The sequence below is a fragment of the Macrobrachium nipponense genome, chromosome 16 (genome assembly GCF_015104395.2).
Source record: "Macrobrachium nipponense isolate FS-2020 chromosome 16, ASM1510439v2, whole genome shotgun sequence".
Taxonomy (NCBI): domain Eukaryota; kingdom Metazoa; phylum Arthropoda; class Malacostraca; order Decapoda; family Palaemonidae; genus Macrobrachium; species Macrobrachium nipponense.
The window spans coordinates 78337608-78349897 of record NC_087209.1 but is presented as its reverse complement, the minus strand read 5'-3'; the positions used below and the strand labels follow the sequence as shown (position 1 = coordinate 78349897).

At 37.8% G+C, this 12290-nt stretch overlaps 1 protein-coding gene across 1 annotated transcript in view; it reads right to left on the bottom strand.

Annotated features, from left to right (window-relative positions):
* The window catches only part of LOC135195377 (ionotropic receptor 21a-like), a 71401-nt gene extending 66621 nt beyond the window's left edge, over window positions 1-4780 (bottom strand). Inside the window, 2 exon segments of the mRNA XM_064221637.1 lie at window positions 3693-4045; window positions 4048-4780. Of these exon segments, the coding sequence (XP_064077707.1) occupies window positions 3693-4045; window positions 4048-4780 (1086 nt within the window).
* Window positions 4781-12290: the final 7510 nt, after the last annotated feature.

The following is a 12290-nucleotide window of genomic DNA, read 5'->3' as shown; positions in this document are numbered from 1 at the left end:
TCTATATATTATTTATTTATTGACACTCCTCTACAAAACTAGTAAACAGAAATAATCAGTTTTGCTAAAATGTTCCCAGTTGAAGGTAAGTAAATCGATATAGACAAAATTAGACAGATTATATTATTATTGAGATAGTCCAGGAAGAAATAATTTTTTTTTTCCAGTTTAGTGCAATGGAGGAACAACTTACTGACGAAGTAAATGTAGCATCTAAAGAGTCAGAATAACTTCAGAGAGAAAGAGTCGTCAGTCATCAGGTATTCTGTATTTGCTGAGAATTCGAGAGTGGAACAAAACTGTGAGATAATTATGAGCATCACAAAAGTTAAACTATTTCTTTTCGGCATAACGCATATCACTTTCTTACGGAAAATTTCCCAGTCAAGGACACTAAAGCCAGCTCTAGACAAAAGTTAAGAATTAGTGTAACCTTGACCCATAAAGAACTTGGATATGCATAGATATATACCTATAAAATACTTCAGAAATCAAATGTGGAATGAGCATTCAGTTTACAGATTTGTCAACACATGGGGTCACTCACTCAGTGCCAAATAAGAGGAATTTATTTCTGGTGATTAGATATCCATTTCTCGATATAATGTGGTTCGGATCCCACAATAAGCTGCAGGTCCATTGCTAAGAAAGCAATTGGTTCCTATCCACGTAAAAAAAAAAAAAAAAAAAGGAATCTAATCCTTCGGGCCAGCCCTAGGAGATCTGTTAAACAGCTCAGTGGTCTGGTTAAACTAAGGCATACTTAACTTTACAGATATGTCAAGATTAGATTCTAGCCCTGTTTCTGGAAAAGGATGAACACTTGAAGTAAAAAAAAAAACAGGGTAAATTATCCCATTCCGTTCCTGAGGAAAGATGACCAACCAAGAGAAGCAAAGAATAAGGCATCGTTAATTGTCCTAACGTTGCAGATTTAGCGAAAAACTATGAAAGCAGGTTTATCTTTTAAATGTGCAGTAATATATTAGCAAATATTTTGACTATAATAAAAACGACTGAAATAGGAACAGGTTAAACAAAAACATAGTTTTATATATAACAAATTAATTATTTGCCAGGTGAATAAAACGTTGAATAGTAATAGTAATAATAGTAATAACAGCACAAGTGATTTTCATTAGATAAGACTGGGTCACACATCATTACCTATTTATATATACTAAGCAGAAAAACAATAAAAGTTAGTCTCCCAACACTAACATTTTCATTCAAAGATTGTTTAAGATTGTTTCAAGTTTTTCCTTGTACAAACTTTAAAAGCCAATATATATGTTCAGGAAAAAGGCATCAAAAATATTTCATTATTGTTGATACATTTCGTTAACAAATAAAAAACCAGCAACATGAAACAGATAGATAGATAGATAGTAGATAGATAGATAGATAGATAGATAGATAGATAGATAGATAGATAGACAAGCAGCTCATTAAAAGGTTTGGAAACTTGCAGTACTGCCTGAAGTCATCTTTACAAAACAAGAAAGATAACTTCTTTGTCCAAATTTTATATCTCCTATGAAGGTCTTGATAGGTATTCGGATCATTTACGTTACCTTTCTTTCTCATTTTTGTCTTCTTAAATATGAAGCTGTCATGGAATCATATCTTTAAATCCAGGAAGCACTGTGAGAAAACATTAAATTAAAATTAATATTTACCAATAAAAAACTATAAAAAACTTGTTAACTCCCGGCATATTTCCGCCCAGCAAATCTTCATACTATTTCATGACATATTCTGGTAACACATTCTCCAACACTAGGGAGAAAGAAGTTAAGTATATCTTAGTTTAATCAGACCACTGAGCTGATTAACAGCTCTTTTAGGGCTGGCCCGAAGGATTAGATTTCTAAGAGCCAACTGGTTACTTAGTAACGGGACCAACAGCTTATTGTGGGATCCGAACTACATGATATCGAGAAATTAATTTCTAATCACGAGAAATAAATTCCTCTGATTCCGCATTGGCGGCAGGCAGAAGCGAGCTTGGGTTACCAGGTTGGTAGTGGAGTACGCAAACCACTCGTCCAATGAGGAAAAATGCCAGGGAGAATTCATTATAAAAGCAATTATTGCTAAACACTGGTGATAATTCCTATAAGAGTTTGTTGTCATAATTATCTTAACACTAAGCAGAATTCGTTATTAAATTAGTTATGACAACAAACTGTTATAGGAATTATCACCAGTTTTTGGCAGTGTCAACTTAAAAGTTTCCTAAAACTTTTTTCCTTGGTAATTTTAGCAGAAATTTGCCAAAAGTAGTAGTCGCCATAATGGTTTAAAAGAACTTTTTTTTTATAACCAATTCAAATAGCTTTTTCTTGATTAAGTATTAATAATTTCTTCATCTAACTGTGCATTCCTTAAATGAGAGGAGTGTCTGTGACAAGTGAGCCAGCTCAGGTGACTCACTCGTTCGGTTGTACTTTGAGAGTTGGTGACATAGTCTCTGTATTGCCTAATCCACCCACACCGCACAGCCCTCTTCCAGCCCTGTCAGTTCTGCTCAATTTTAATGAAATAAAAAAAATATATTTTTTTCAGTTATCATTTTATTAGCAGGTGATAAAGTATTTACTGATTTCTGATTAAAGCACCTTTTTCTAAAAGTAATTTTCTCCCATCTTCTATGGCGTATTATTATTATTTTTTCTTTACCTATTCAACCAGAATAATGATTCTGCTCCACATCTCGATTATTCTGATATATGCCCCTCCCAAAATGTTGATTTTTTTTATATATCCAAAACGTTCCTCCTATATGAAAAATAAATAGACACCTCTTTGCTTTCTCAATTACTTTAAGGAATGAGAAAGTAGGCCCAGCCATGTTTATCAGTTGAAGGATCTTCCACAATGTGTAGGATTTGGTATTCATCCCATTTCTTTACATATTGCAAATTTGTTTGTTGACACCTCAGTAATAGCAAGACGGTATTTCATGACTCAAGATGTTCTCAGCCACTTCAAGAGAAGATGATTTTTCATGGCTCCAGCATAGCTTAGTAAGTAGTGAATTTCGGTCCACAAATAGATGTCAACAATATCCAAACTTTCCTCTCAGAAAGTTCTGAAGACCAAAATTAATAATACTTTCAGCAGATGAATTGGATCTTTTTTAGATAGTGACCCCTAAGGGTTTCCTGGGGTCGTTTTGACGACTAATATTTTTTGGGGTCATTATCTTTATGGTATTGACAGTTTTTTGTTTATGCTTGTATACTAATCACGCCGCAAAGGTGGATCCATACCGGGTTAAAACCTTCGGGGTCACTATTTGGGCTATTATTTTGCACTTACTCAACGTTCCTTTGACCTGTAATGATCACGTGGAGTGTAAAGCTGAAGACGCACCTGTATGAAAACTATCATTGCAGACCCCTTCAGGCCTTACTTAAGGTTCTTTGCAGCGTCCCTTCGGCCCCTAGCTGCAACTGCTTTCATTCCTTTTACTGTACCTCCTTTCATATTCTCTTTCTTCCGGTGCAACTGAGAGGCTTTCCTCCTACTACACCTTTCAAACCTTTTCACTGTCAACTTACGTTTCAGCGCTGAATGGCCTTCGTTACCCCAGTGCTTGGCATTATGCCTAAAACCTATAAATCAGTCAATCAATCAATCGTTGCAGAGGTCACGTGACTCAGCAACTCGAAACGGTCTGAACTCACCTGAAGAGTCATCAGCGAAATGGTGACTCCCAAGGTCAAGACGACACCGAACCAAACGTGGACCTGGAGAGGGTAGTAGAACCCGCGCCATTTCGGGAGGGGTGGCGGCAGCAGCAGGGAGATACCGAACCCTTCCATCCAGTAGGAGGCACTGGCGTCGAAGGACTGCGCCCTTTCGCTCGTGATGACGAAGTAGTTGACGGTGAAGTTCTTCTCGCGCCTGTGCACCATCCCGAGCATCCCGTTCCACGAGCCGTTTTGGAACGAGCCCCATTGGTCGTCCGGGGATGTCGGCGTCATACTGTACGTGTAGTTAAGAGTGGTGGCCATTGCCCTGAGCATCTCGACCACAATCCATCCCCTTGGTCTTCCTGGCCACTTTTCGTGGGGTACAAGTAGGGGCGGTCGTCGAACCACGTTGCTAATTGGAATTCGTATCCCTCGAATGTCTCAAATCGATCCGTGAAAATGTCCCGCAGGCTACCGGACAATTCCATCGAACCCCACGAGCCCAAGAGGCGCACTGGATCGTCAGGAGAAAAGGGGTAGAAACTGAAAACTCCCATATTTCGTAAACCGCCAACCCTCGTTAGCAATGGCGCCATGAGAGCGAGCCGTTCGACTCTTTCTAAACTTTCGCTCAGCAACACTTCTCTGGATCCATATCCTCCGCTGAAAAGAAGCAGGTGTTTCGGATTCCATCGCGGGCATACTGAGCGCAGAAATGGTAGCGGATCTGTTTGGAATACGAAGATGTGAACGTAGGCTGCACTTCCAATCACGTCAGAAGTCTGTTGTTCGCACCAGAGAGAAGCGTTGCTGCTCAGGTCCACAATAACGTTGGCCCTCGACTGTGCTGCCGAAGACCCAACTAGGCGCCGGATCAAGTAAGCGTCCAGAGTCGGATCCAAATACAGGACGAATTTTCTACCGGAAAGAGAAGTGTCCATCACCTCTTCCAAAACGTCCAAGTACGACCCCGTAACCGTCGCATTCTCAGCGACGAAGCTATGTTTTCTCAAGGGAATGGTAGAGCGAACATCGAGGCAGAAGAACAGGAGGGTAATAAGTGAGACACTCCAGTCCATAGCAGTATAACTAATCGATAGCCGCTTGTTGTGGTATGACTCCGAAAACTCTCGGTACTCCTGCTTTTCGCGTTACTGGGCGCGTATTTATATATTACACGAGCTCCTACCCAGCCTTGCGCACAGGCAGCAGAGAAACGTTACTACTTTGAATGACCCTCACTTCAACCTCTGTACAATCAACATTACACGGCATTTCAATGATAATGTGATGATAGAGATTTATTAATCCACATTGGTAACTTATGACACGGATTTCTTTACTGGGCGTGATTCTTCAATGTATTACTTTTTTACATACATTTTTTACATATACACACACACACACACACACACACACACACACACACATATATATATATATATATATATATATATATATATATATATATATATGTGTGTGTGTGTGTGTGTGTGTGTGTGTGTGTGCGTGTATGTTCAGTAACCGTCATTACAAGCAAATTTCATTGCATGGATATGATTAAGCTGAAACTTCTATTCTGCTACGAGAAAACGATCTTAAGCAGTCAATACAGATGGAAAAAATCCATATAGTTTCATAGTCAAAAACACAATGTTCTTTTTTTTTTAAATGCATTGGCTGCTGTTTATAATGAATTAAGAGCTTTCTTCATATTTCTACATCGAGAAGAGCTTGTCTCTCTAATAAATGAACAAACTGCCTTACCTCTGACATTTCTTTTACAGATGAAGAATTCAAAACCCTCTTAAACAAATATTAGAGGAACGACAGTCTCTCCTTGTCTTTACTGTGCCAGTCATATTTCTAATCCCTGTCTATTTACTCAATGGGTGTTCGTCTTCGAACAACTTTATTACTTTCAACTTTGCTTTAAGCCCATAGCGCTTCAGTGTAAAAAAACACCATACAAACAAACAAACTTTTAGCCCATGACATCAACTTTCTGTGTCTGAGGAGTTGCGACTTGGACTTGACATCATATACTCATAAAAAATAAATAAATAAAAAAAAGGTGGACCGAAGTTTCTGCTGCGCTGTCGAGCTTTCTGTACAGCGCATAATGCTGTATGAGACTCTCAGCCACGGCACATAAATCTCTCAGTCTAGCCCCATGTAACTTTCAGCCACGGCGAGGTGGTGGCATGTGTTGTTACCACCTATGGTGTTTCCAGACGCAATATCATGGTTCAACTTAACCTTAGATAAAATTTTAAAAATTACCCAGACTAGAGGGGTGTAATTTGGTATGTTTGATGCTTGGAGGGTGGATGATCAATATATTAATTTGCAGCCCTCTAGCCTCAGTAGTTTTTAAGATATGAGGGTGGACAGGAAAAGTGGTTATAGTTCCCCGTTGCCCCTACTTCCACTGCCCTTTGATCAACACTTCCTATTTGATGCTTAAAAAATTTATTCCTCACTGACATCATGGTTTCCGCCCAGCTGTGCAGCCGATGTCTTTTGACTTTCCGTAAGACATTAGAAGACTGTCAAATAACTTAGGAAGTGTTGATCTAGTGGCAGTGGAAGTAGGGGCAACGGGGAGCTATGACCACTTTCCTAGAACGTGCCGTAATTTTTAGTTTAATGTAAAAGTACTGTTGTAACGGATTTGTCTGCCCGTCAGCACTTTTCCTGTCCGCCATCATATCTTAAAAACTACTGAGGCTAGAGGGCTGCAAATTGATACGTTGATCATCCACCCTCCAAGCATCAAACGTACCAAATTACACCCCTCTAGCCTGGGTATTTTTTGTTTTATTTTAAGGTTAAGTTGAACCGTGATCTTGCGTCTGGCAACGTTACAGTAGGTGGCGAAAACACAGGCTACCACTTGGCCGTGGCTGAAAGTTACATGGGCCTAGGCTGAGAATTTCCTGGGCCGTGGCTGAGAGTTTCTTACAGCATTATGCGCTGTACAGAAAGCTCGATTGCGCAGAAGAAACTTCGGCCCACTTTTATTTATTTATTTATTTATTTCCTTTTATGAGTATATGATCTCAGGTCCAGGTCGCAACTCCGCAGACACAGAAAGTTGATGTCATGGGCTAAAACTTTGTTTGTTTTTATGGAGTTTTTTACGTTGCATAGAACCAGTGGTTATTCAACAACGGGACCAACGGCTATACGTGACTTCCGAACCACATCGAGAGTGAACTTCCATCGCCAGAAATAGACATTTCTCACACCTCAAAGGAATGCCCGAGAATCGAACTCGCGGCCACCTAGGTGGCAGGCCAAGACCATGCCGGACACACCACTGAGGCGTTATGGGCTTAAAGTAAAGTTGATAGAGTCGTCCGAAAACCTGTTCAGTAAATAGACAGGGATTTAAAATATGACTGGCACAGTCAAGACATGGAGAGACTGTCGTTTCTTTAACATTTATCTAAGATGGTTTTTATTTCTTCATCTGTAAAAGAAATGTCAAAGGTAAGGTAGATTGTTCATTTATTAGGGAGACAGGCTCTCCTGGATTCACAGGTATGGCGAAAGCTCTTAATTCATTATAAACAGCAGCCAATTCATTTGAAAAGAAAAAGAACATTGTGCTTTTAACTATGAAACTTTAGTTTTTTTTTTTATCTGTATTGACTGCGTAAGATAGTTTTATTGTTACAGAATAGAAGTTCCAACTTGAAAATATTCATGTAATGAAGTTTGCTTGTAGTGACGGTTACTGAACACAAACCAAAACGTTTTTGAAAATCTAATGATGTTATTTATTTACCGCTTTCATGATTCCTTTTTTATTACTTCCCTTTTATATAAATAAGTACTCATTTTGTGGTGGACGGTAAATTCGACCATAAGTAAATTCCACCATAAGTAAATCCCACCCTAGGTACATTCCACTATAATTAAATTCTGCAATAATTAATTCCACCCTAGATAAATTCAACCATAAGTAAATTCCACCCTAGGTAAATTTCATCATAAGTAAGTTCCACCATAAGTAAATTCCACCATAAGTAAATCCCACCCTAGGTACATTCCACCATCATTAAATTCCGCAATAGTTAATTCCACCCTAGGTAAATTCCACCATAAGTAAATTGCACCTTAGGTAAATTCCACCATAAGTAAATTCTGCCTTAGATATGTTCCGCCATAAATAAATTCCACCCCAAGTCAATTCCACCATAAGTAAATTTCACCATAGGTAAATTCCACCATAAGTAAATTTCACCCTAGGTAAATTCCACCATAAGTAAATTCCACCCTAGGCAAATTCCACCATAAGTAAATTCTACCTTAGATAAATTCCACCCTAAATAAATTCCACCCAAAGTAAATTCCACCATAAGTAAATTTCACCCTAGTTAATTCCACCATAAATAAATTCTACCCTGGATAAAGGATAATTCCACCCCAAGTAAATTCCACCATAAGAAAATTCCACCATAGGCAAATTCTACCATAAATAAATTCCACCATAAATTTCACTCTAAATAATACCACCATAAGTAAATTCCACCATAAGTAAATTACACCCTAGACAAATTCCACCATAAGTAAATTCTACCTTAGATAAATTCCACCATAAATAAATTCCACCCCAAGTAAATTCCACCATAAGTAAATTCCACCCTAGGCAAATTCCACCATAAGTAAATTCTACCTTAGATAAATTCCACCATAAATAAATTCCACCCCAAGTAAATTCCACCATAAGTAAATTCCACCCTAGTTAATTCCACCATAAATAAATTCTACCCTGGATAAATTCCACCCCAAGTAAATTCCACCATAGGTAATTTCTACCATAAATAAATTCCACCATAAGTAAATTCCTCCCTTGGTATATTCCACCATAAGTAAATTCCACCATAGGCAAATTCCACCATAAGTAAATTCCAATCTAGGTAAATTCCACCATAAGTAAATTCCACCTTAGGTAAATTCCACCATAAGTAAATTCCGCTCTAGGCAAATTCCACCATAAGTAAATTCTACCTTAGATAAATTCCACCATAAATAAATTCCACCCCAAGTAAATTCCACCATAAGTAAATTCCACCCTAGTTAATTCCACCATAAATAAATTTTACCCTGGATAAATTCCACCCCAAGTAAATTCCACCATAGGTAATTTCTACCATAAATAAATTCCACCATAAATAAATTCAACCCTTGGTATATTCCACCAGAGGTAAATTCCACCATAGGCAAATTCCACCATAAGTAAATTCCAATCTAGGTTAATTCCACCATAAGTAAATTCCGCCCTAGGTAAATTCCACCATAAGTGAATTCCACCTTAGGTAAATTCCACCATAAGTAAATTCCGCCCTAGGTAAATTCCACCATAAGTGAATTCCACCTTAGGTAAATTCCACCATAAGTAAATTCCACCCTAAGTAAATTCCACCATAAGTTCCACCATAGGCAAATTCCACCATAAGTAAATTCCACCATAAGTAAATTCCACCCTAGGTAAATTCCACCATAAGTAAATTCCACCCTAGGTAAATTCCGCCATAATTAAATTCCACCATAAGTAAATTCCACCATAGGTAAATGCCACACTAGGTAAATTCCACCATAAGTAAATTCTACCATAAGTAAATTCCATCATAGGTAAATTCTACCTTAGATAAATTCCACCATAAATAAATTCGACCCCAATTAAATTCCACCATAAGTAAATTCCACCCTTGTTAATTCCACCATAAATAAATTCTACCCTGGATAAATTCCACCCCAAGTAAATTCCACCATAGGTAATTTCTACCATAAATAAATTCCACCATAAATAAATTCAACCCTTGGTATATTCCACCATAAGTAAATTCCACCATAGGCAAATTCCACCATAAGTAAATTCCACCATAAGTAAATTCCAATCTAGGTAAATTCCACCATAAGTAAATTCCACCTTAGGTAAATTCCACCATAAGTAAATTCCGCCCTAGGTAAATTCCACCGTAAGTGAATTCCACCTTAGGTAAATTCCACCATAAGTAAATTCCACCATAAGTTCCACCATAGGCAAATTCCACCATAAGTAAATTCCACCATAAGTGAATTCCACCCTAGGCAAATTCCGCCATAATTGAATTCTGCCCTAGGTAAATTCCACCATAAGTGAATTCCACTCTAGGTAAATTCCACCATAATTAAATTCCACCATAAGTAAATTCCACCATAGGTAAATTCCACAGGAGTAAACTTCAGATTTTAATAATTTTCATACAGCTTGCAAGAGCCCTTGATCCTGATTCTACTGATACATATTAGACTGTTGCAAAAATCTTGATGTAAGAACTAAAACAATAGATTTTATTCATTTTCATTTTCACCGCCAAATGTATGACGACAAAATACTTTCCAGAGACTCAAATTTACTGGTAAAAAAGGGAAGGCGCATTTCATACATTGATCTTTCTTTGTCTCTGTACAGCCTTTAATAAGGTGACTGTAATCAAAGCAGATGAAACAGGGCATGAGTTTGAAAAATGCTTCCTTAAATCGAATGGCTGACGTTGTTCCATGACAATTTTCCAGTGCTTATGGTAATTAGCGTTATTTGAAATCTAGACTCTCCTTGGTGTACTCTATACCATTTTATTTTTAACTATTCACTTTAACTTTGAAGCCCTCAACCAAGGCTGGAATTTTCACCACATCAGACAAGGGCAAACATACAACTTGCGAACCAGAGTTAATATTCCCATAATAATCACTCAGCAACCAGTGCACACCTTAATGCCCGAAAGGCAGTTTGTTCAATGAAGTATGCAGTAATGAAAACGGGCACATTATCTTCACGGGAAGTAATAGCTACTGCTGTATACAAGATCTCTATAAGGAAGTTCAGTCACAGTTCCAACCCATTCCTGGAATTTCACGTAACATACGTAACTGAAAGCAGCGTGCTCTAGAAATCCCCACTCTTCCAACTTGTAGGTCAGTTTGTAATTCCTGATCCAGTTAAATACTTAGAAAATTGGTCCTTGTTTTTGGCCTTTGACAGTGGCATTGATAACCCGGACAGAAGTTTAGTTTTTTTTTTTTCCTCAGAAAAAGGCTTGGATGATGCAGTGGTTCCCAAACTTTTTTCAGTCATTTCCCCCTGCACCCTGTTCAATCATCCAGATTTCCCCCCCTCATGTGTAACAGGGAAAGAGTAGTTAAAAGACACTGTGACTATCTACTAATTTATTTTTCAAATGTACAAATATACTGATAAACATTATAGTTACAGAGTAAAGTGGATAGAGAGCTTACAGACATAGGGACGTTGAGGGGACTTTTTCCTATTCAATTCCGGTACGAAACGACCATATTTCAAGTGACTTACCACGATCAAATAATTTGGTAGAAGGGTTCTACAATGCTTTACGCTCATTGATAACATCCACACATCCAAATTTGTGGAAACTGTGCGCTGCAATTTAAGGTGGAGGAAAGATTAAGCCAGACAAAAATAGCGCACATTCAACGTGGAGACTCAAGAATAATAAAAAACGTATTGATACACGAATGAAGAAGCTAGTGCAAGATTATCACAACGAAAACCCTCTGCATTTTTTGAGAAATATTGCACGCAATTTGCCTTAAGAGAATTTTTTTGTAAGTAAGCTGAACTTTTTTTATAACTGCTTTTTTAATGTAGTCGCTGTTATTTCTTAGCCTAATGTCAAAATAAAATGTTAGCTAAAAATTTCTTCTTTATCTTTCTCACACTAAAAATTTTGTTCTTATGGTGGAATTTACCATGGTGGATTATACTGTGATGGAATTCACCTATGGTGAAATTTTCCTAGGGGAATTTACCTAGAACCTCATTTTGTAGTCAGAAACCTCTTTACGAATCTTTCGAATGCATTGGACCCACGCATTTCAAAATGCAAAATACCCAAGTTGAAACATGCACGACATTATTGCTTCTTTCGGTGGATCACAAATAACTCACGAGAAAAATGGTTAAAATCCCTTACCCCGAAAATATAATGACTTCAAAAGTTAGTATGTTTTCTTGATATGCTAAGAAATGATCACTCACTTACCACAGGTAGCTACTTTATGCCCAGTGAGCCATCTCTTGCAACATTTATTTAATACATATCGAGGTCAGCACTTCCAGGATTTGGCTTATAAGTTTTCTCTACCTCGTAAATAATGGTTGTGTAAATATTTTTTTTGTGTTTTGTGTGTGTTCCTTTGTTTTTATGATGGGGAGTGGGGGCGGGTTCCATACAGCCAGCGCTTCCTTGAATTCATGGAACCAACACTGTATAATATCTCAGATATTATACAGCGTTGAAAAGCCGGAGAACTGATGATAATTATAAAGGACCACAAACTTGAGTACGCTTTTCATTTTTATTACAACGTTTGGTCGTAAACAGGAAGTCTTAAGGAGAGGTCGTGGTTCTCAGGGCATAAATAAGAAAGAATATCATGAACAAACCGTACATGCAGAATGGTATTAAGCAAGCGAGCGTATCTGAGGACTTTGCAGAACAGCGATAACCTCCTGCTTTTGCAAGACAAACAACACTCAGTCTTTCAACAAATAAC